This window comes from Capra hircus, chromosome 6, assembly GCF_001704415.2.
Source record: "Capra hircus breed San Clemente chromosome 6, ASM170441v1, whole genome shotgun sequence".
NCBI classification, from domain to species: Eukaryota; Metazoa; Chordata; class Mammalia; order Artiodactyla; family Bovidae; genus Capra; species Capra hircus.
Window position 1 is genome coordinate 46,750,782 of NC_030813.1, and position 26,016 is coordinate 46,776,797.

General features: G+C 38.8%; 1 protein-coding gene across 2 annotated transcripts in view; it reads left to right on the plus strand.

The window, feature by feature from the left end:
- STIM2 (stromal interaction molecule 2) overlaps positions 1 to 26,016 on the plus strand; it is a 175,971-nt gene that overhangs the window by 64,762 nt on the left and 85,193 nt on the right. For both annotated transcript variants that reach the window (XM_018049352.1, XM_018049353.1), the window contains exon 2: positions 3,575 to 3,705. In XM_018049352.1, coding sequence (XP_017904841.1) covers positions 3,575 to 3,705 — 131 coding nt within the window. The remainder of the gene's footprint in view (positions 1 to 3,574; positions 3,706 to 26,016) is intronic.

Consider the following 26,016-nt stretch of genomic DNA (forward strand, 5'->3'; position numbering starts at 1 on the left):
CAATTAATGTTCTCAGTGCCAACAGCATGCCCTTTTCCTCCCTAGCCTGTGGGCTTTTTCAAGTACAGGATTCTCTTATTATCTCTTTAATTTCTAATGCTGACCAGTGGTTTGCACAGTGTAGAAGACTAGAACTTTGTGATTTAGTTAATGTATGAAGTAGCAGAATTTACAGAAGTCCAGAATGTGTCCAGCTAAGTTGTGGGTATTACGAGCATGTGAGAAATGGAAGAACATGCCCCCTGCCCTTTTCATAAGCTTAGTCATATGGACAAAATCACTTTAAGCAATTAGAGGTTAAAGTGAAAGTCGCTCAGTTGTGTCCAACTCTTTGTGACCCCATTGACTGTACAGTCCATGGAATTCTCCAGGTCAGAATACTGGAGTGCGTAGCCTTTCCCTTCTCCAGGGGATCTTCCCAACTCAGGGATCAAACCCAGGTCTCTCGCATTGCAGGCGGATTCTTTACTAGGTGAGCCACAAGGGAAGCCAAAGCAGGACTTGTACCAGAAGTGGAGTTCGAACCCATGAAGATATAAATCCATTGGCTCTTAAGTCCAATGCCTTAACCACTCAGCTATTCTGGTACAATATTAAAGAATGATTTGAGAATAAAGATATAGTTGAGAATTTCAAATTCCTTGGCATTTCATTATCGGCTCTTTGTTCTGTTTTTCCTTAATATTTACCACTCCTAACATGCTATTCCAGAGAAGGCACTGGCGACCAAATTCAGTACTCTTGCCTGGAAAATCCCATGGACAGAGGAGCCTGGTAGGCTGCAGTCCCTGGGGTCGCTGAGTCGGACATGACTGAGCAACTTCACTTTTCACTTTCATGCATTGGAGAAGGAAACGGCAACTCACTCCAGTGTTCTTGCCTGGAGAATCCCAGGGATGGGGGAGCCTGGTGGGCTGCCGTCTATGGGGTCGCATAGAGTTGGTCACGACTGACGCAACTTAGCAGCAGCAGCAGCAACATGCTATTCATTTTGCTTATTCATTTTGTTGTGCTCATCTCCTCCACTAGAATGTAAATTTTAAGAGAAATTTTTCTGTTGTTCACTGCTATTTCCAATGCCTGACACATGGTAGTGCTCAGTAGGTATTTGTTGAATGGATTGAATGGCGGTCAGAGAAAGAAGTACTCAGAAGTTGGTTTTTATAAAATACGTCATGAAGAAGTTACATTTAGAGGTAGATTCTGAAAGATAGTATTTTATTAATTTAAGTTAAAAAAATACAATTTTGTTTACATACGAGTTTTTTTCCAGATTGTAGGACTTCCTCCTTTTCTCTGCTTTTTAACATTTTTACTGTCCTCACTGTTGACTTTGCTTAGTTTTAACAACAAAGCCTATTTAATCAGAGTGAGTGATGCTGGCCCTTTCCTTATGTGCTAGTTATAATAAACTTTCACTTCATACGCTTATTTGCAAAATAAAATACGTATAAAAATATGTCTTTGAGAAGCAATAACACATTATACACATAATCTTCTTTATGCCATATGTTGTTGTGATACCTGAGAGCTTATATTTTATTTTCCATCCTTTCAGGAAAAGTTGTGGGCATCTCAGAGTTCTGGATGTTTTGTGAATTAGGAATTATACTTGACCATTATTTTTGTAAGTTCTTAGATTTTTAGCAAATGTTAATCAGAGTTTTAAATATTTACACATTTATGTCACATAACTTATAATTTCATTTTTTTATTTTTATAGGCTTTTCTGTTTCCTTCCCTTTCAAGACTAAAGGCATGAAAATAAGTTTTGATTTAAAACTATTAAAAATGAATGTTAAATTGCCAAAATGGTCTGTAAGTAGAACATGTAGGTAATGAGGCTTAAATTGTTTTGTTTTGTTTTTAAAGGGAGTTATTAGTTGATCTCCACAACTGACTTCTTTTCTTATTTTTTTCCCCTCAGTGCAGAATTAGATACTCTTAGGTGGGCTGCCGTCTGTGGGGTCGCACAGTCGGAGACGACTGAAGCGACTTAGCAGCAGTAGCAGGCCATTATAACTGCAGTAGAGCTTAGTGAATATCTAGTCTGCTTGCTTTATTTTGGAGGAGATGTAACTAAGACATAAGGACAAGTGATTTGTGCACAGTCAGTTAGTTTGAAATAAGACCAGATGATAAACTAGGTTTTAAACTATTGTTACAACCATTTTACACTGTTGCTGTTGTTCAGTCACCAAGTCATGCCTGACTTTCTGTGAGCTCATGGACTGCAGCACACCAGGCTCTCCTTTCCTTCACTGTCTCCCAGAGTTTGCTCAGATTCATGTCCATTGAGTCAGTGATGCTGTCTAACCATCTTATCTTCTGCCACCCCTTTCTCCTTTTGCCTTGAATCTTTCCCATCTTCTGGGTCTTTTCCGGTGAGTCAGCTCTTCACATAAAGTGGCCAGTATTGGAGCTTCAGTTTCAGCAAGAGTCCTTCCAGTGCATTCAGGGTTGATTGCTTTTAGGAGTGACTGGTTTGATCTCCCTGCAGTCCAAGAGATTCTCAGGAGTGTTCTCTAGCACCACAATTCAAAAGCATCAGTTCTTTGGTTCTCAGCCTTCTTTATGGTCCAACTCTCACATCCTTTCATGACTACTGGAAAAACCACAGCTTTGATTTTAAACTTTAAGACCACACTATTTGTGGAAATACATGTGAATTTGATGATATTTTAAAAGGATGCTATTTTACTACTTTAGTGACTTGGTATAAATCAGTTCTTGGAATTTGTCAGTCTACCAGTCAGCCATATTGAGTATGAGTGAAGTTTTGACAGTACTTTTCCATTTTGGTGTATAGGCTGTTTATTATTTGAGGTCAGCAAGAGGTAGTTTTTATTAATCTCATTTTAAGTCATGAAAAATGACTTATTCTCTCTAAATTGTTATTTTTTGACAATCTACATGTGAGGATTCACTTATTTCCATACAAAATTATTTAGGCAGTAAATGTATGTTAAGAAAAATATGAAGAACAAGGTTTTTTAAAATTTAGTTTTTCCTTGTTGAATCTAAGAAGTTACACATTTAGAGAATCATGTGATGGATTCTTAGACTCTGTTAGAAAAATAATAAAGACATTTCTAAGGATCATGTCAATGTTCTGCATTTCTTTTTCTTGTATTCTTTGTGATGTTGCCCTAAGGACTTACATTTTAAACTGGACTATATAAAGAAACCTCTTGTGCTCTGTGATTTTTTTTTTTTTTTTTTTTTTTTTTTAGTTTTTAAGGAGGGAGTTTATCTGTTTTCTTTTGGGGGGGGTTAATTTACAAATCATGAGTTGGATAAGAAGATGATTGAAGATGTGGAAGAATGTGGACAATTTGAATTTAGTATTGGTTGTAGTTTGATATCAGTTAAGTTGGATTATTTATTTTTAGTCAGTATGTTCATATACTATACTTTTGATGTGAAGAATACCTTACTAGATAGAATTCTTAAAGCATCTTAGTTTGACTTAGTCTGAAATTTAATTTGTTGGTTTTGTTTGAAATTCAACTCTCTTGACTATAGCCTGTGTTTTGGGGTGGCAGGTTAGTAATTGCCCTTTGTTTTATTTCAGATCCGTGCATGTCACTGAGTCCACCATGCTTCACAGAAGAAGATAGATTTAGTCTGGAAGCCCTTCAAACAATACATAAACAAATGGATGATGACAAAGATGGTGGAATCGAAGTAGATGAAAGTGATGAAGTAGGTGGAGACCCTTTTTCACTGATATTCTCTTGTAACAGTGTGACCGAGTTTATAGTCTTGAATTTTCCCATTATTCCTTATATGACTCAACTCCATTTTTCTCTTTAGTTTTTTTTTTTTATGTTTTAATTTTACTCTTTGTATTTAGCATGATTTTTCCTTTTTTCATGCATATATTCTTCCCAGTTTTATAAGAATCCTTGGCTTCATGTACTTGCGTTTCTCAAACATATATTCTGTCCTATGTCACCTATTTCTGTTTTATAAACCACCACCACATTTCGTCATCTAAAACAACAACAATTTGTTATTTGTCCTGGTTCTCTGGGTTTATCGGGCTTTGCTGGGTACATTTTCTGTTCCCACAGTTATGGCCCAGGATCACGGTGGCAGTTGTATTCAGTTGTGATCTCTTTTGGGCTGAAATATCTCAAATGACTTCTTCCCCTTCAGTCTCTCCATTTGGCAATTACTAACCTGTCATCATTCAGGGGCTAGCTCAAACTTCCTCATAACATGACAGCTGGCCTTCCAGGTGGCAGTGTTCCAAGAAAACAAGTTCCCATGTGAAAGTACTTATCATACCTCTGCTTGCCAATACCTGTTAATATCAAATTTTAAAACAAGTTAATTGGCTGAATTCAGAGTGTGTGTGGGATAGGGTTATATGAAAATATGAATGCCAGTATATGTGGTTTATTGGGGGTCACTGGTGTCATAGTTGCCTGTAACCACTGTACAAATAAATAATGCTTTTTTTTTTAAAGGATTCTCACCTTACCCCTGGTCCGGTGTCCCTTCTAGTTTTCTTTGTAGAAATTGTGTTCTTTATTTGATTATGGTCTCATTCTTACCAAATTTCCTGGTCATCTTTTAGGTTTGTTCAACCTTTTTGTTGTATCTGTCACTGTTGACACTGTTTCTCTTTTAGTTTATATAATACTAAATTACATTTTTTTCTACATTATTATCTTATGTTGTATAACGGTGACATCTTTTCATCACACTGTTGTCTAATCACATTGTTATGTAACAGTAGCATTCTCTAAAAATCCATTTTTGACCTGCTGTATCCCTGGTGGTTAAATGGTAAAGAATATGGTCTCCCACCAGTATGGGAGACCTGGTTTCGATCCCTGGGTCAGGAAGATCCCCTGGAGAAGGAAATGGCAACCCACTCCAGTGTTCTTGCCTGGAGAATTCAATTCATAGAGGAGCCTAGAGGGCTACAGTCTATGGGATTACAAAGAGTTGGATACGACTGAGCGACTAACACTTTCAATACCTTTATAAAACATTTACCTTGAAACTCCTCATCTGTTTTTAGGTTACTCTTACTTCCTCCATCTCTAAGGCAGTCCAGATTCTGACCTACATGTATGGCTTTCTGCCTGATGTCTTTTGAGGACTCTAGTTTTCAGCTTAGTTTATCTAAAACAAAATCCCAGATCCTCTTTTTGAAATCCTCAGTGGCACTTGTGGACCTATTTCTCCTTTTTTTTAAGTCTTCTAAGTCAGGAGTTGGCAGACTTTAACATAAAGGACCAGGTTAAGGGTTGAAATGTATCCCACTCCCTAAATATTTTGAAGTCCTAACCCCCAGAACCTCATAGTGTGACCTTATCTGGAAATGGGTTTGTTTCAGATGTAGTTATTTAATAGGAGCGTCTAATGGAGTAGCATGGGTCCTTAGTCCAGTATGACTGGTGTCTTTGTAAGAGAAGAGAAAACCATGTGGAAAGGCAGATGTAGGGGGAAGATTATCATGTGACAGTGGAGGCAGAGATTGGAGTTATGAAGTTACAAGTCAAGGAATGACAAGAATTGCTGATGACCCCAGAAACCAAGAGAAAGGCATCAAACAGGTTGTCCCCTAGAGCCTTTGAGAGAGCATGGCCCTGCTAACACTTGATTTCAGATTTATAGCCTCCAGACCTGAGAAAGAATAAATTTCTGTCATTTTAAGCCATTCAGTTTATGGCACTTTATTACAGCAGCCCTGGGAAACTAACATAGGCTAGCTAATAAATATTTCAGATGTTTGTGGGCCATATAATCTCTGTTGTATCTACTCATCACTCCCGTTGTAGTGCCAAGCAGCCACAGACAGTAAGTATATGGAGTAATGGTCATGGCTGTGTTTCAATAAAACTTTGTTTGTACAAAAACAAGTATCGGGCTGTAGTGTGTCAACCCCTGCTATAAATGAAATTTTGTGTTTTTAGAATTAATTCCTCCTTCCTCTTTTCCACTTATCTGTTCTAGTTATTGTTCCATTTTAATCTAGGTATTTATTATTTTATGGGTAGATTATCACTTCTACATTTTTCTGCTCTAATTCATCATGCATATCACTTTGAGAATGTTTTTCTCTAGCTTAGAAGTTTAACAGTGATTTGTTAGTACTTATTAGATCAGATATTAACTCTTGAGTCTTTTTTTTTTTGACTGTCTCTGCATCAACTGATTTCTGCTTACTGAGCTAATAATCTCTTACTGGGTTTAAATCATTTTGAATTGAGTTCAGTTCCAGTAATACCAAAATCATGGCTTCAGTTCAGAATAGTCAAATTTATTTGTTCACTTTTAGAACTACAGATGACAGGGTAGTCCTGTTTTACATTGTTCTCAACGCTAAGAGTCGGACACGACTGAGTGACTTCACTTTCACTTTTCACTTTCATGCACTGGAGAGGGAAATGGCAACCCACTCCAGTGTTCTTGCCTGGAGAATCCCACGGATGGGGGAGCCTGGTGGACTGCCGTCTGTGGGGTCGCACAGAGTCGGACACAACTGAAGCGACTTAGCAGCAGCAACAGGAACTTAAAAAGTATTTGAAGTATGTAAATATATTCTATTGGTCAAAAAGTAGAGTAAATGAAATGAAGTTGATGGGTTGTTAGTTTTACTTACTAGAATGTAACAAAGTAGTCATTTATTAAGAGTCACTTTGTTATACTGAGTAATTCTTTCTCTCAGCATCATCAACATTTTTTCTCTCTTCCACTATGAAGACACACAATATACACAACAAAATTAAGCTATAAAAGTACTTTTAGTTTTTTAGTAAAGCATTTAAAAGTAATGCTCTAGATTATTAGTGATAAATTGTTCATTCTAATCCTCTCAAGATTGTCTAAATGGTTTATTTAGTTGCCAGTATATTTACTTAGGATCTTGAAGATCAGTATTCTAATATAAGTTTTATTTACTCCATAAATTATTACTATCCATATGAATTATGGAATAAATAGCATTTTATGTTCATATCTTTGATACTCTTTGTAAAGGAAATTATATTCTCTAGACTGAATAGATTTCCTGAAAATATTGTTGTACATTTTCTTAATCATTTACAGTATTAGTTTGATCAAACTCTGTGTCAGCTCAGAGTGTCTAGTGTTAAGTAGATGAGTGCCCTGTTCAGTTTCATAATTCAGTCCATCAATTAAATTGGAAATAACTTTTAACACTAAACCTTGTACTGGGTTGAAAGGTTATAAGTTTAAGTTATTACACTAATGGTGCTATATTCCTCTGATTTTTGGTATTACTGAGGAACTAATAATTGTTTAACATTGTTTTAGGTTAAGAAATATATTAATTCAGAGGGATTATTTTGGGGAGAGTTAGAGGTGGGACTGGAAGAGCATATGTGGTTAATTTGGAAAGTTTTGGTATTAAAAGATGTTAAAAAAAAAGATTAGTGTGCACTTTCACTTTTTAAAACTAGAATAGTTTTAGATAGCTACATTTCAGAAGTTATAAATTAAGATTGGTTCATTTTTAGCCTAAATAGGTTAGATTTTTAAATATTAAAATCTACATAATAAAATTAGTCTTGTTATTAATTGATATATCAGGTTATAAATATTATTACTGGGGTGTTTTCTGACACCAAGCAGTTTTTCAGTTTTCTAACACCCAACTGCATTTCCAGGAATTCAGTTCTGACACTCTCTCCCTGGAGATAGTATCAAATCCTGAGTTAAAGGACTCAGTCCCATTATACCGCCCTTACTTCAGATGCCAGCCACAAATCTCTGGTTATGTTTATGAACTTTAGCCGACTGGCTTTGAATCTGAGATTCCCATGGCTCTTTCCTCAGATTTGAAAATTTGCTGAGTATGTATCTGAATAAAACGAAAACATGAATTCAAAACATACATGCACCACAGGTTCATAGCAGCATTATTTAAAGTTGCCAAGATATGGAAGCAACCTTAGCATCCACCAATAGATGAATGGGTATAGACGATATGGTATATAATAGAATATGACTTAGCCATAGGAAGAGTGAAATTTTGCCATTTGCAGCAACATGGATGGACTTTGAGGGTATTATGCTGTTAAGTGAAATAAGTCAGAGAAAGACAAATACTGTACGATACCGCTGATGTGTGAAATCTAAACATACAACAAATTAGTGAATAATACAAAAAAGAAGCAGAGTCACAATATTGAGAGCAAACTGTGATTACCAGTGGGGAGAGGGAAGTGCTGGAAGGAGCAATATAGTGGGCATAGGGTATTAAGAGGTAAAATCTGTTAAGCTACAAGGATATATTGTACAACACAGGGAATATAGCCAATATTTTGTAATAACTATAAGTAGGCTAGGGCCTTTAAAAATTGTTAGTCACTATTGTACACCTGTAAGTTAGATAATATTGTTCATCATTTGTACTTCAATAAAAAAAGAAAATTTGCTTCAATGGCTCACAGAACTCAGGAGAACACTTTACTAATGTTTACTGGTTTATTAAAAAGAATACAACTCTGGAACAGCCAAATGGAAGAGATGTACAGGACAGGGTTTGATAGAAGGGGCATGAAGCCATGAAGCTTTCATGCCCTCTCTGGGCATGCCACCTTCCCAGCACCTCCCACACCGTGATGTGTTTACTAGCTGTCTGAATCTCAGGAGTTTTTACAGAGCTCAGTTTTCCCAGAGGTCACGTGAGTGGTACTAAAATTTCCAATTTTCTAATCACTTGGTCTTTTTGGTGACCAGCTCCATCTTGAGGCTGCCTGGAGGCCTGACCCTTACTCATCTCATTAGGGTGAACTCAGGTGTGATCAAAGGAAAAAAGAACACTATCACTGAGGAAATTCCAAGAGTTTTAAGAGCTCTATGCCAGGAACCAGGGATGAAGAACAAATACATTTGTTGTTCTATCACAATTATAAAAATATTTAAATATGGAAAAACAGCAAAAACTCATATTATTTAATTATTAAAAGTACATTCAATGGGAAAGATCTGTTCCAATAGTGTGTTATATATAGGCAGGTATTAAGTAAGCTTATGCAGATAATTGACAGCCTGTTTGAATGTATTTGATTGCATAATAGTTTCTAGAATTACAAGTTATTTTAATCTTTTTACCTCATCATCAGATATTAAGTGCTCCAGTGTGTGAGGTGTTATCATTATCTCTGTGCCAAACAGAGTAAGCATGACTGTATAATTTATACTTCAGTGGAATTCTTATTCAGTCTTTAAAATTTTAATGAGATTCCAAATATTTTGTAATGAAAATAAAAACTATAAAACAAAGCTTACGTTTAAAGAACCTAGAATTCTATTGGTATGATACTTAACCTTTGATGTTTAAAAACAGAAGATGATATCTTTCTCTTTGTATTTCTTTTAATATTAATATTTAAAAGCAAATATAGCATGCATCTCTGTTTTAATAGTACCCAGAAGAATCTAGAAATCCATTGTACAATATGGTAGCTACTAGTATGTTTGTGTATTGAGCACTTAAAATTCAAGTGTGTTATATGTGTAAACTGTGCTTCAAATTTGGAAGATTTATAAACTATAAAACATCTAAACTTTGAAATCTTGATTACCTGTTGGAAATGGTTATATTATGGACATACACACTGAGTTACATGAAATACAAAATTTGTTTTACTTGTTTCTTTTTACTTTTTAATGTGACTCCTAGGAAATTTTAACTCACAATTTATTTCTATTGGATAGGACTGATCTTGGAGACTATAATGTATTGCAAGTGTTAAGGAATAGGTGTTTAATTCTGAGTTTTTGGACCAGTTTGGTGTCTTCAGTTCATTACAGCTGTGTCTTGATTTGTATTTCTTCAGTGTCTCTTTTTTAAAGTGAATATTAACTTAGGTCTCCAGTAGGCATCATTAGGAAACCTTACTCAGAAATTTTAAAATACTTAATTTCTTGTGACTTTTTAAATCAAAGTATTGCTTTTAAAAGTATTTTGGATTAAAAACTTTTTACTGTAGTATAGTTTCTTTACAGTGCTGTGTTAGTTCTGCTGTACAGCAGAGTGCATCAGTTATGAGTGTACATATATCCACTCTTTTTTTGATTTCCTTCCCATTTAGGTCACCACAGATAATTGAATAGAATTCTTTGTGCTATACAGTAGGTCTTCATCAGTTATTATTTTACATCTGTGTGTGTTAGTTGCTCAGTCATGTCTGACTCTGCAACCCATGGACTATAGCCTGCCAGGCTCCTCTGTCCATGGAATTCTCCAGGCAAGAATACTGGAGTGGGTTGCCATTCCCTTCTCCAGGGGATCTTCCCGACCCAGGGTTTGAACCCGGGTCTCCTGCACTGTGGGCAGATTCTTTACCATCTGAGCTACCTGGGAAGCCTATTTTATACATAGTAGTACTCTTGCCTGGAAAATCCCATGGACGGAGGAGCCTGGAAGGCTGCAGTCCATGGGGTCGCTGAGGGTCGGACACGACTGAGCAACTGCCCTTTCACTTTCACTTTCATGCAATGGAGAAGGAAATGGCAACCCACTCCAGTGTTCTTGCCTGGAGAATCCCAGGGACAGGGGAGCCTGGTGGGCTGCTGTCCATGGGGTCGCACAGAGTCGGAAATGACTGAAGTGACTTAGCAGCAGCAGCAGTGTAATATATGGCGGTCCCTATCTCCCAGTTTGTCCCATCTCCCCCTTCCCTTCTGGTTAACTGTAATTTTGTTTTCTACATTTGTGACTCTATTTCTGCTTTTTTTTCATCTGTACCATTTTTCTATTTTCCACATATAAACAATATTATACAATATTTGTTTTTCTGACTTCACTCTGTGTGACAGTCTCTAGGTCCATCCATGTCTCTGCAAATGGCAATATTTTCATTCCTTTTTAGGGCTAAGTAATATTCCATTGTTATGTATGTACCACATCTTCGTTGCCCATTTCTCTATTGATGGGCATTTAGTTGCTTCCATATGCTGGCTATTGTAAATAGCGCTGCAGTGAACATCGGGGTGCATGTATCCTTTCAAATTATGGTTTTCTCCAGATACATGCCTACGAGTATGATTGCAGGGTCATATGGTAGCTCTATGCAGCTTAGTATCAAAAAAAACCTAATCAAAAATGGGCAGAAGACCTAAACAGACATTTCATCAAAGACATACAGATGACCAGCAAACACATGAAAAAATGCTCAACATCACTGGTTATTCCCGGAGAAGGGAATTCTTTAATTTTTTAGAGAAATGCATATCAAAACTACAATGAGGTATCACTCCACACTGATCAGAGTGCCAGTTATTAAAAAATCTACAATAAATGCTGGAGGTGAGGAGAAAAAGGAACTCTCCTACACTGTTAGTGGGAATATAAATTGGTGCAGCCACTATGGAGAACAGTATGCAGGTTCCTTAAAAAAACTAGCAATGTTGCTTAAAAAAAAAAAAAAGTTTAGAATAATAGTTAGCATTTGAAAATGCTGATTGGAAGCTTAATTTTTTTCTCACATGCCCTTTGTTTTTGGTCATATGAGAAAGCATTTTCTCTTCTGGTTTATTTGTTTATTTGATATTGAGCTAATATTGGGTATCTGCTGTACGCCAGATACTCAAGTAGACCTTGGAATACGTCAGAAACAAAACAGAAAAAATTATATAAATCATATAAATCTTCAAGCGCTTGCTAACATTCTAATGGGGCTTGTGGGAAGGCAGACTAAACAAACCAAGCAGGGAAAGGGGGATCAGACAGGTGGATAATGGATAGCTACAGCTGTAGCTTTAAATAGAATGTCATGGCAGAACTCATTAAGAAGGTAGCACTTAAAGTGTATACTGTGTGCAGTGCTTGGACAAGAGAATACATATCTGGCAATTTTCCAGAGCTGTTCTAAAACTGAAATTGGAGGACTGGGGATGTTTTAGATTAGAAACAGGATGTATGGCTTTTGCTCTCTAGGTCATTGTCTTCTGACTCAAGATCAAGGAGACTAGGTGTCAGTATATGCTGAATTTGTGACCTGCTTAGATTGATGTGTTGATTACAGTTAAGTTTGCATGTTCTGTTAATACTGAAGATATTTTGGACAGTGAAGGTACTTGATTAACAGGTAATTTAAGTGAAATTATTGAATGGTTTTGTGGCCCCGAGCTCAGTAGTAGCAGGCAGTGAGAATTGACATTATTATTGCCTACTAAGTGGCTGGAAATTTTATTAAATTTCTAGTGTATATGAACTTTGTTTTCTGTTTTTACTTTTCCTCCTTTTATATTTAAAAAATTTTTTCCCTTTTTCTACTTTCTCTTCCTTTTTATTTATTCTTCCTTGCATTCCTGTCATTTTGAATAGTTTAAGTTTTTGTTCTTAATCAGTTTGTTTTATATGTATATAAATATAAATTTCTGTGAAAAATCTGGTTGTACCTTGTATTTCAGTTTTTCTTAGCTATTCTACCTGAAAAACATCTTTGTCATCATTTATATGTACCCCTTTCAGAAGACTTAGTTTTAACCACACAGATATATCTGTCTGAAACAAGGAGAGTCACCTAAGAAAACAGGCAAAAGTAGGGTCAGAAAAAAATTGTAGATAATACATTTTAAAAAAGGATCACTGAGTTTTGAATTCCATGGAGTACTGTTTCTAAAGGAATGTTGTTGGTGTTGTTTAGTTGCTAAGTTGTGTCTGACACTTGCGACCCCATGGACTGTAGCCCACCAGGCTCCTCTGTCCATGGGATTTCCCAGACAGAAATACTGGAGTGGTTGCCATTTCCTTCTCTAGGGGGTCTTCCTGACCGAGGGATCGACCCCACATCTCTTTCATTGGCAGGCGAGTTCTTTACCACTGAGCCACCAGGCAAGGTCTTCTGAAGGAATAACTGCATGCATTGTTCTCATTTTCTAAGTTAAAATTTCAGCTTATGCATTATTATCTATCATATAATAAATTCTCCCCAACTTAATGGTTTACTAAGTCACTCATGGTTTTACCATCTCACAGTGTCCATGTGTCAGAAACCCAGGTGCAGTTTAGCTGGGTTTCCTGGCTCTGAGCCTTTCACAAGCTGCAGTTAAGATGCCAACTGGTGTACTTCCTGGAGGTCCAGTGGTTAAGACTTCATGCTCCCAATCCTGGGGTCACAAGTTTGATCCCTGGTCAGGGAACTAAGATCCTGCATGCTGAGTGGTGTGGCAGGAATAAAACAGAAATAAAACAAAAAGATGTCAGGTGATATTGCAGTCATCTCAAGGCCTGATTTGGGGAGGATCCCCTTCAAGGCTGACATATGTGGCTGTTGGCTCCCCAGGTCCTCACTGGTCATTGGTTGGAGATGTTGGTTCTCTGTCTCATGGCTGTCTCCATAGGGCAGTGGTTTCACTCAGTGAGTGAGAGGGAGCTGAAGGGAGAGTGTAGGGTGGGGAGAGAGAAGGAAGCAGGAAGAGTAACCACATCTTGGAAGTGACGTTTCATCCCTTTTTTACTGTGTTCTGTCTAAAATGAGTCCTTAGGTCCAGCTGATCCTCAGGGGAGGCAGTTATGTTGGAGCACGGATAAGAGGATGTGGGGATTATTATGAGCCATGTTAGAGGCTGCTTACCATGGTTTGTTTTTGTTTTCTGCTAACTAGAGATATTTGATAGGAACTTCTCAAGCCACAGGATTATAAAAACAATAAAATTATATAACTTCCTTCAAAAGGGTTCGTTTTATAAGCGACCCACAATAAGACATTTCATGTTTATCTTTGTAATGTGTGTACTAGGCTCACAGTTGTGTCTGACTTTGCAACCCCATGGACTGTAACTTGACAGGCTCCTCTGTCCATGGGATTCTCCAGGCAAGAATACTGTCGTGGTTTGCCATTCCCTTCTCCAGGGGATCTTTCTGACCCAGGGATTGAACCCTGGTCGCCTGCATTGCAGGCCGAGTCTTCACCACCTGAACCACCAAGGGAAGCCCATGATGACTCATTGGAAAAGACTTTGATGTTGGGAGGGATTGGGGGCAGGAGGAGAAGGGGACGACAGAAGATGAGATGGCTGGATGGTATCACTGACTCAATGGACGTGAATCTGAGTGAACTCTGGGAGTTGGTGATGGACAGGGAGGCCTGGCATGCTGTGATTCATGGGGTTGCAAAGAGTCGGACACGACTGAGCGACTGAACTGAACTGAACTGAACATTTTATAGAGCATGTTAAATTTGATTAAAATGATCTATTGAGTAGTCCTTTACACGCACAGATGTACAAGTACAACAAAATTTGACTGAAGGATCACTTGGCATTCACCCAAAAGGACAGGTGGGACAAAGTAAACTGAAGAGAGTAGGTGCGAAAGAATTCTTGCTGTTAAATTATAATTATTGAGGTATTTTCCTGTATGTTGAGATTTTTCATAGTTTCATAGTTCAGTTATTTAAAGATTTGATGCCATAAAAACAGGCTTTAGTTCTGGAAAATAGTAGCAATAAGCATACAACGAGAGTAGCGGAGAACATTAATAGTTATTCCATAGAAAAAAGTTTGTCTATGGAAAAACTGGGAAATAGCTAATTTGCTTTTGTTACTGTAGGACTTCTCAAGCTTCTATTTGTGGATTTATATACTAACATAATAGAAAACATTTATTTAGCATTTACTGTTTCTTCCACAATTGGAAGCACTTTGCACACACTCTGGTATGGACTCCTCATAGCAACCCTAGAAGCTAAGAATATACAATAATTATCTATTTTCAGGCAAGGAAGTCCATTTAGGGAGATCAGGCAAATGCCCAGGGCCACTGGCTTAAAAGTGATAAAACAGACTGAACCCATGTTCTTGATTTCTAGTCTGTGTTGCCTTTCTGTGTTAATGTATATCATTAATCTCCATCATCAAGCCCTCCCTGATACAATTTATAAATAAATAGCTGTATATAAGTAGTGTGTGTATAAAAATATTTTTACTATACAGTATATACATACACGGGCTTCCCTGGTGACTCAGTGGTAAAGAATCCGCTTGCCTGTGCAGGGGATGCGGAATTGATCCCTGGGTCAGGAAGACCCCCTGGAGAAGGAAATGACAACACACTCTAGTATTCTTGCCGAGAAAATTCCACAGACAGAGGAGTCTAGCGGGCTATATATAGTTCCTGAGGTCACCAGAGTTGGACATGACTTAGTGACTGAGAAACATATACATACATGCTGCTATATCAGTGTTATGTTTTTAAAATGTTTACACAAATATAAGTTAAAAATGATATAAGATTACATGCAAATGGAAGCTCTAATATTTTCTCCCTTCAAAGTGGATTAGATTTTACATCCCTTTGGCGTCTGGGCAACCAAGTTTGGAGACCGCTGCAGTAATGAATCGTGAAGCAGCGTCTGTTATCTGTCTCGTAGGCTTCACTCCATTTTTGTAACTACCGGCAACTGTAAGAACGCTTCCCAAAAGCAAGTTCCGGAACACTAATAATGCTAATATTCTTCTCCAGTTTCCCACTGTTCATTGTGTACAGGTCTCTTCACTAATAGCGCATCAGTTACTGATATTCTTATGGTGACTGCCCTGTTTCTTATGATTGAAATTAGCTCTGATACTGCGATACCTTTAAGAAATTATATTGTGGCTGGGCTTCCCTTGTGGCTCAGCTGGTGAAGAAAATGCCTGCAATGTGGGAGACCTGGGTTCAATCCCTGGGTTGGGAAGATCCCCTGGAGGAGGGATAGGCTACCCACTCCAGTGTTCTGGCCTGGAGGATTCCATGGACTGTATAGTCCATGGGGTCGCAAAGAGTCGGACATGGCTGAGCGACTTTCACTTCACTTCATTGTAAGAATGGAGGAGAGGTCACACTCTTTATACTAATTTAGAAAAAGGCAGGAGATGACTGAGGCAGCAAATTTAGATATCGTTTTGATGAGTGACTCAGTGATTAAAATCTATACTTTATTTCCTTTGAACAGTATGCTTTTTGTAAATTTATGATTTTTCATTTTAGATGCAAATTCTTTTAATTTTTAAATTGAATTTTTACTTGACATGTGTCTAATTATTGATCTGTAGAGATCACAAAGGAAGTAATGATTTTGAACACCTTTGAAGAGGAGTCTGTGCAAGAAATACCCTTCTCTAATCAGGAGGAAGTCATCTGTTTGGGTTTATGCACAGTATTGTTTTTAAATTTTATTTTATTTTAAATGGAAAGATAGTTACAATATTGTGATGATTTCTGCTGTACATCAACATGATTCAGCCATAGGTTTACATGTGTCTCCTCCCTCTTAAACCTCCATTCCACCTCCCTCCCCATCCCACCCCTCTAGGTGGTCACAGAGCATGGGCTTTGGGTTCCAAGTCATACAGCAAATTCCCACTATCTGCTTTACGTACGGTGATATATATGTTTCCGTGCTACTCTCTCAAATGATCCCACCATCTCTCTGCTTCACTGTGTTCTCTGTCTGCATCTCTGTTGCTCCACTATGGATAGGTTCATCACTGTCATCTTTCTATATTCCATATGTATACCTTAATATAGGATATTTGTCTTTCTCTTTCTGACTTACTTTACTTTGTATGATAGGCTCTAGGTTCATCCACTTCATTAGAACCGACTCAAATGCATTCCTTTTTATAGTTGAGTACTATTTCATTGTGTATATGTAAGACGTTCAAACTGGTTTTAAAAAAAGGCAGAGGAACCAGAGATCAAATTGCCAACATCTGCTGGATCATCGAAAAGCAAGACAGTTTCAGAGAAACATCTATTTGTGCTTTATTGACTATGCCAAAGCTTTTGACTATGTGGATCACAATAAACTGTGGAAAATTCTGAAAGAGATGGGAATACCAGACCACCTGACCTGCCTCCTGAGAAACCTATATGCAGGTCAGGAAGCAACAGTTAGAACTGGACATGGAACAACAGACTGGTTCCGAATAGGAAAAGAAGTACGTTAAGGCTGTATATTGTCACCCTGCTTATTTAACTTCTATGCAGAGTACATCATGAGAAATGTTGGGCTGGATAAAGCACAAGGTGGAATCAAGATTGCCGGGAGAAGTATCAATAACCTCAGATATGCAGATGACACCACCCTTATGGCACAAAGTGAAGAAGAACTAAAGAGCCTGTTGAAAGTGAAAGAGGAGAGTGGAAAAATTGGCTTAAAGCTCAACATTCAGAAAACGAAGATCATGTCATCTGGTGCCATCACTTCATGGGAAATAGATGGGGAATACAGTGGAAACAATGGCTGGCTTTATTTTTCTGGGCTCCAAAATCACTGCAGATGGTGACTGCAGCCATGAAATTAAAGACCCTTACTCCTTGGAAGGAAAGTTATGACCAACCTAGATAGCATATTCAAAAGCAGAGACATTCCTTTGTCAACAAAGGTCCGTCTAGTCAAGGCTATGGTTTTTCCAGTGGTCATGTATGGATGTGAGAGTTTGACTATAAAGAAAGCTGAGCACTGAAGAATTGATGCTTTTGAACTGTGGTGTTGGAGAAGACTCTTGAGAGTCCCTTGGACTGCAAGGAGATCCAACCAGTCCATCCTAAAGGAAATCAGTCCTGGGTGTTCATAGGAAGGACTGATGTTGAAGCTGAAACTCCAATATTTTGGCCACCTGATGTGAAGAGCTGACTCATTTGAAAAGACCCTGATGCTGGGAAAGATTGAGGGCAGGAGGAGGGACGACAGAGGCTGAGATGGTTGGATGACATCACCGACTCAATGGGCATGAGTTTCAGTAGGCTCCAGGAGTTGATGATGGACAGGGAGGCCTGGCATGCTGCGGTTCATGGGGTTGCAAAGAGTCAGACATGATTGAGTGACTGAACTGAACTGAACCACAACTTCTTTATCCATTCATCTGGCAACATCTAGGTTGCTTCCATGTCCTAGCTATTGCAGATAGTGCTGCAGTGAACACTGGGGTGCATGTGTCTTTTGAGTTATGTTTTCCTTAGGGTATATGCCCAGTAGTGGGATTGCTGGATCGTATGGTAGTTTCATTCCTGATTTTTTTAAGAAATCTCTATACTGTTCTCCATAGTGGCTGTATCAATTTATGTACAATTTTTGATACCTTGTGACACATCAAAATCTGTTAAGTACCAAATATGTTTGTCACTTTGCCTCATCTCTTCTCTGTTCTCATGTTCCTATAGCTTGTGTGCTGTGCTGAGTTCCTTCAGTTGTGTCCGATTCTTTGTGACCCAGTGGACTATAGCTTGCCAGACACCCCATCCATGGGATTCTTCAGGGGATCCTCCCAACTCAGGGATCAAACCCACGTCTCTTACATCCCCTGCATTGGCAGGCGGGTTCTTTACCACTAGTGCCACGTGGAAAGCCCCAACTATAGCTTGCTATTCAAAATAATTTGGAGGCTATAGACATGTTTGGAAACAAGGCAGAAATGAGGTTGGGGCACTCTTGTACTTTGCATTTAGCCTATAGAGTGAGGAAATAAAGGCAGTGAACCCTTAGGACAAAGGGATCGCTGTAGCCAGATCTGCAGGCCTCAAGGGAGAGAAGTGGATGAAAACATTTTTTATCTTTTGAAAGGTTGCTGTAAGGAATAAATTGAAGGGTGTCCCAGGATAAGCAGGAGCTTGTTAGAAATGCAAAATTACAGGCCCATCCCAGCAGTACTGGATCAGAAACTTAGGGATAGAGTCCAGAAATATGTGTTTTAACATGTTCTTCCATGATTCTGATGCCCACTCTTTACTTGATAAATCTTTACAGTTTTTGCACTATGCTTTTGTTAACAGTTTTTATAATGTCAGGCATTATATTTGGCTGCTCTGATAGTCTTGGGCCCTGAACTTTGTGATTTCACTTTGGCCACGTTCCACCGTAAGGAAGTTACAGACCTGTGGTTACTATGAAACAGGGCTGTGTGTGTTTTTTTGGGGGGAGATTCTTTGCTTTTGTTAAGTAAGGTGGTTCTATAGACTAGAATAGTTATGAATCATTGTATAAATTATTTGGACAGATCTTAAGAAGACGTCTCATTTTATAGTTATATAAATATAATTAGAATGTTTCTTAGGTTCTAAGTTTTCTATCCTGCTGCAGCGTGTGTTTACTTGAGTACCTGGGATCTTATATCTTTTCTTGACCATTATATTAATATTACCTATTTACTAGACTTCCTCTTCTTTCTCTTATTTTTGCAATTCATTTACCAGCTGCTGTTGTTATCTTTTTATGATAGTTGATTAGAACTAACTCTCCTGCTGCTGCTGCTAAGTCGCTTCATTCGTGTCTGACTCTGTGCGACCCCATAGACGGCAGCCCACCAGGCTCCCCCGTCCCTGGGATTCTCCAGGAAAGAACAGTGGAGTGGGTTGCCATTTCCTTCTCCATTGCATGAAAGTGAAAAGTGAAAGGGAAGTTGCTCAATCGTGTCCGATTCTTAGCGACCCCATGGACTGCAGCCCACCAGGCTCCTCCGTCCATGGGATTTTCCAGGCAAGAGTACTGGAGTGGGGTGCCATTGCCTTCTCTGACTAACTCTCCTAGAATGTTTCAATTCACTAACCTCCTTCTGTGTCAAAGCAAGTGCCATAGAAACCAGAAGACTTTCTCTTTTATAACCATCCAAACTGTCTGGGGGTAGAGGTGATTTATTATAGTAGGTTCCCTCTTCTTTATGATTCCTTAGTCACAGGTCATTTGAGAATACCATTGGTCCTATGTAGTTCAGTTATATATAGATTGAATATTAGGCTTTTGTTGTAGGACCTTAAATACAACAAAAATTTCTGTGGAAAGGTGGGTTTCAAATGGCAAATAAATGCTCTTGCATGCAGCTGGGAATTAATAATTCGTGGCATGAGATCTGTATATAAGGACCACAAAACTTCTGAACTATTTTACGGTGTTGAAACTTTTGAAATTTTTGGCTCTTCCTCGGAGTTCCCACATCCCCTGCTTCATCTGGTAAATATTTTAGCCTTTTCCTCCAAATAATATCTGCTTTAGTATCCTTAAGTCATACCAAATGATAATTATGTATTTTAATTTAATTGACTTCTCATTCCTGTTGATTAATAGTTAAAGTGCCTTTCAGAGGGTTTCGTGTGGAGTACTGTTACAGACTGGAAGGGGGCAGCAGCGTGGGAGTGTGCATCAGGACCTGCATCTGTGCTCCTTCAGTTCCAGCCCAACTGTACTGCCAGCCCCGCTCTCTCGTCCTCCTCCTTTCCTGGGCACTCGCTGGATCACAGCATGGCGCTGCATTTATGTAATTTTTTTTTTTTGAGAGTTTAGCTCTCTTCACATTATTGTAAAAGATCTCTGAGTTCCAGTGGGTACAGAACCTATTTATTCCCATTTCACAAATGAATTAGATAAAATTGTACCTTTGCTGGAACATTAACTCTGTCTGCTGTTTATTGTGATTATGGACAGGATGACCATATGATTCATCTTCCAAACTGAAATCCTTTTCAGAATGAAAGGAGGTCGTATGAGTAACTACACGAGGGCGGCAGTTGTGAGTGAGGGGTGCCCCAGGCAAAAGGGGCAGCATAGTCACCTCACTGTGTGTCTTATCACAGGTTCCCGTTGTACCGCTTGTCTTTATCTTCGTTTTGCTCCTTTACTAAGTTGTTGTTAAACTGATCTAAGTTTGTGCCAAGGTTTGTTCTGTTAGCAAAGCTTGATTGGATCTATTTCAGTTTAGTTTATCATGTTAAATCCTTTTACATGGTGTAATTTGTTTTCTAGTAACATGGCAGAGACTTGGGCATTTTTCTATTACTTTTTCGTAGAGTTAAGTGATCTCTCTCTCTCTGTCTGTTCTTTAGAAATAATGTAGTTTAACAATATTTTCTGTATTAATACTTGCTGACCCTTTCATTGCTTTTTAGTTATTTTTTTTTTTTTAGTAGTTTCCTGGCTTTCCCTCATTTTTGTATGTGAAGAATTCAGTCTAAATTCTCCTTTGGACTTATCCAGTGTTCAGCCTGCTAGGCAGAAAGGAGCAGAAGAAAGATGCGGATTGGTTGTGTCGAGGTCGCTTTCCTTTAAGAGGGTACAGTAAGTGTCTGTCAAACAGCTTACCTCGGTAGTGCTGACCAGGTGATTCCTGATTGACTGAATTAAGATTCCATTCCTGGGAGAGGGTGAAACTGTAATTAAGTTAAGTATTGTCTTGGTTTAGTGATGTGGGGCTTAGCATAAGTGACTTCATTATGGGCCCGTTGACTTTAACAGTTCTCCCCTTTTGATCAGACTTCAGCCTGAGAGGTGTAATCAAAATTTAAGGTGTTAGTGTCTGTGCCAGCTATTGCTCTGAAATTCTAGCTGTTTTTGCTGACCCTCTGTGTGGTCTTGACAGGTTCAGGTTCACATTTTTTAAGTTGGTTATGCTCTTCATTCCTTTTCTGATATTCCAGTCTTAGGGAGAGCACTTGTTTAGTGGTTAGTAGCTATGAACATCCACTTAAAGGTTTTGAGAGAATGCAGCATACCAGGGAGACACTATGGTTATTACAAGGATAATTCTTAATATCTGGAGTTGATTTTGAAGCCATGGTCCGCAAGACCCAAACCACTCAGATTCAAATAAGTCAAAGACAGACTTGGTTGAAAGAGTCACTTCGTTAAGCCAAGTGGCTCGTTCAGTGATCTTATATTGTTGAGTTTCGGCTCCCCCAGGAGTGATAACCTAGGTTCAGCAGGTGGTGTTAGCCACAGCACAGGCACCTTCTTGCTCAGCTAAAAGATAACCAAGGGCTATCCCATTACCATGAACAACTTTGGTCAGAGAGTTAAGGATTTTTGTTGAACACCTGCCATCAAACAACTTTGGCCAGAGAGTTAAGGATTTTTGTTGGACACTGCAGTCTGCTTTTGTAGCAGATTCTGTAAGAGTAAAGGAGAGGTTCTTTATCAAAGCCTCAGATTTGTACTCACTTCTAACCAAGGTGGCTCAGACGGTAAAGGATCAAATGAGGGAGACCCGGGTTCAGTCCCTGGGTTGGGAAGGTCCCCTGGGGAAGGAAATGGCAACCCACTCCAGTATTATTGCCTGGAAAATCCCATGGACGGAGGAAACCTGGTAGACTATAGTCCATGGGGTCGAGACGAGTTGGACACGACTGAGTGACTTCACTTTCACTTTCTAACCAAGGAAGGAAGTAGGGACCTGCCAAAGGAAGCAAATCCTGGATCATGAATGCCTCCTGTTAGATTCCTTCTCACTTGTCGGTGTAAATTCAGGGGAGTTGACCAATGAGGTATTTCACTTTGACTGTGGACGGTTAGGGCTGCAGTTAGATCACCTAAGAGGCATTGCTAAGTTATGTGCCAGCCATGTAGGCATTCATAAGTCCAAGGAGAATGATAATCACCACTGACAAAGATAAATCCTGTCAAGGCACAGACTACTCCTGTGAAAGTGGTACTGTTAATGGATCCATTTGTCTGTTCCAACCCATGGGTCAGTTAGGTTTTCAGTGAATTTGAGAAGTAAATCTCCTAGCCTGAAATTAAAAAAAAAAAAAGTTCTAAATTCCTTGCAAAGGTGGGTGCTGCTGGTAAGATTTTTTCTGTGATTGAGAGTAGGTCCAGTTTAACTGATCCTAAGAACATGCAGGTGCAAATGTACCGTGATTTGTATAGGTATTTGAGAAAGTACAATTATAATTGGAGAAAGGTTAGAACAAGGCTGTGGATGTTCTGGCTATAAAATTTGGACTCTGACTTCCAGGGGGTTTGATTGTAGTTTGTTCGTTCCTTCCCTTCTTCCTTCCAGCCTTCTTCCCTTGTTTGTAGTTTATGTTGACATTGGGAACAGACAGAAAATTGGGAGGATGAGGGGGTCTCTAGCATCATGGACAAATTGGAATTTTTTGAAATGAAATTCAGCAGTCTGAAAGGTTACCTCTGTTAGCAGTGGCTTGGGAGATATGGATGATGGCTTTATCTTTACAGGCCAGTAGCAGAGTAAAGGAAAGAAAGAGAAGAAGCAAGGGTTTCGTGTTTAGTAAAGTATGAAGTCTTGACCTAGCAGCTTGGATGGAAGTAGGCTACCTTGATGTTGGCAACTTCTCTAACTGGTCAGTTTGATTTGTGGATCTCCAGTGCTTGCACAGGACCTGATGTCAGGTGGAGCCTTCAGCTGTGAAATGTGTACCCAAGTTTTAATGCTTTCTAGTTTCACTGTAGTGTCAGTGCTCAGAAGCACTTGATAAGGTCCCTTCCAGTGGGGCTCAGGGGTTGTCTTCCTCTGATGCTATTTCCAGAATACTCAGTTATCAGGATCCAGACTATGACCTACAGGATCCTTTAAATTGGGATCTGGGAAAACTTTTTTAACCTGTTGATAGGCTTTAGCATAAGATATTATAATAGGTGATCATATTAGCATGTGATAAAGGGATCAAAAAGTTGTATACCAATAGTTTATATGGAGTAGTTTGTTTCCTAAGAGGAGTACAGCAGCAGACCCCAACCAGGAAGCAGTACCTTAGGCCAAAGGAGGCCAGTAGTTTTGGTGAGTTTTGCAGTGTTTTTTGCTCAGGGTTGTATAATTTGCCTAGTGAAGTGAGTTCCTTGATCGCTGGAGGTTGTGGGAGGTAGACTCTAGTGGGACACATGTTTTCTAACACTTTCTCTTCCACTGTGAGGACATTAGCCTTGTGGCTAAGGAAGGCTTCAAGTCATCTGAAAAACATACATACACTAACAAAAACATACTGATAAGTCATTCAAGGTGGCAGTTGAGTAGTTTTCCCAGGAGTGGACCTGACAGGTCCGACACTGGTGGTAGACTGTTTTCACAGTCTTATAGAAGTGTCCTCATGCATGTTTATTCATAATTTGAGTCACCATAATTGTACCATGGTTGGTAAAGGGATGTAAAAACCGAAAGATGGGGTTTGCCAGGGAGTCGGGAAGAACCAAGCAGGTCTGGTTCTTGGTTGGGTTTCCATAGCCCCGACTAGTCATTCAGTTTGTAACCATTATTTGCCCATTGTGGTTTCTCCTATTTAGGAACAGATTGTTTCCATGTTGTAAGGACATCAGGATGGCAGAAATATGGCAGCACGTGGTGGTCAGTTTTTGCAGAAACAGAATGGACTTTATCTACATGTACCATGACCTTTATAGACCTTGCTGCTGCCTGTACATGAAAATCAGCCAGGACATTTTCCCAATAGCCAGGTTCAGTCCTTTTAGTGTGAGCCTCAATTTTGATACAATTTAGAAGGTAAGAGAACAGTAGCAAGAAGGTCATCTACTTGTCCATTTTTGATTGAAGTCTCAGAGGATATAAGAAAACCCCTTTGTTTCTATAACATCCCCAAATCATAGATGATCCTAAAGGCACACCAGCTGTCAGTATAAATATTAATAACTTGTTCTCCTGATAATTTGTGTTTTTCTGGTAAGGGCATGGAGCTCTGCTTGTTGGACTGATTTAGCTTGTGGGAGGTTTCCCCTCTCAAGTAGTTGATATCAAGTAGTGATAGCATAGCCAGCTGGGAAATACCCACTTTCATTTTTACAGTATGATCTATCAACAGACAAAATTAGATCAAGATTAGTCAAAGGAGCATCTCATAAATTGCTGTCACAAAATGGGATGTTATTATCTCATTGTCATGGGGTTCACTCTTATCAGGCAAGGGTACTAATGAAGCAGAATTAATAACACTGTAGCATTTAAGATGCAGATTAGGTGATGAAAGCAGAAGGCACTTGTAAACCCTTAGACTGCTTGCAGAGAAATTCTGAGTCAGTTCAGAATTAAGACTTTGGACAGCATGTGGAGTTTCTAAGTAAATATCATTTCCTAGGATTAAATTGGAGGCTTCTACTGACTTTACTGCTGCAGCTGTAGCCTTAAGGCAGTTGGGAGAGGCACAAACAACTGCACTGAGTTCTGTGCTATAATAGGCAATAGGCCTGTGTTTATCCCTTGGTCTTGCATGAGCATTTCCAGGGCTTGATTGTCTTGTTCATGTACAAATAAGGTGAAAGACTGAATTGTTAGGTAGCCCTAGGGCAGGTGGTTCTTAAAGGCTTTGTTTAAGTCACAATGTTGGCCTACTGATGTTTATCTTCCCAAAGAAGGAATTTAGAGGTTGAAATTTTAGTTCATAGAGTGGGAAAGCTGATAGAGAAAAATTAAGAACCCGTAGTCTACTCGTAGCCAGGCAGGCCTAGGAATCCACAAATCTTTCCCTTAGTTGTGGGCCTACAAAATAATTACCGTAATTTAGTTCTTTTTGAAGATAGCTGGAATCCTTTAGCACTTAAGATTATGACCTAGATGATGAATAATGTTCAAGATCTTTTGCAGTCTGTTCATAATCTACCCTTTTCTCCTTACCATTTGCCATGCAGCTTCTTTACATACTCTTTACTCTTCCCAAAGTGAACTATTGACAGACAGCTGTCTTGTACACATCCTGTATTCTTATGCTTACAAGGCACTGCACTCATGATTTCTCACAATCTCTTCTTGTTCCATTTTTTTGTTTGTTTTAAACTTTTGGCTGCACCATGTGGCACGTGAAATCTTATTTCTCTGACCAGGGATCGAATCCATGCCTCCTGCATCGACAGCACAAGAATGTTAACCACTGGACCACAGGGACGTCCTCTTGTTCCATTTTGCATATCAAATTATATCCAATTTCTTAAGATTAATTTTAAGATTTAGCTGAAATCAAGGACTTAGTCCATATAAAGTCTTTCCTCTTTTCTTTTTTTTTTTGTATTTTTTCCTGTCCGTTTTCTAAGCCAGAATAATCCGTTTCATTGCACTGTGTTTTTCCCTTGGGGTATTTGTTCGCTTATAGTTTAGCTTGACCCTTATTTTCATTTTATTTCCTTCTTTCAGTCAACTCTTTGTATTTTACCTGTACCATATTAGTTACTTAGCATATGTGTGTTGAGGGAAATTGAACTCTTTCTGTAGGATGCCAAAAAACCCGACATTCTCTGAGTACTCATATGGGATTGTCTTCGTCAAAAGAAATGGATTACAGTTACGACCCTGAGTCTCACTGAT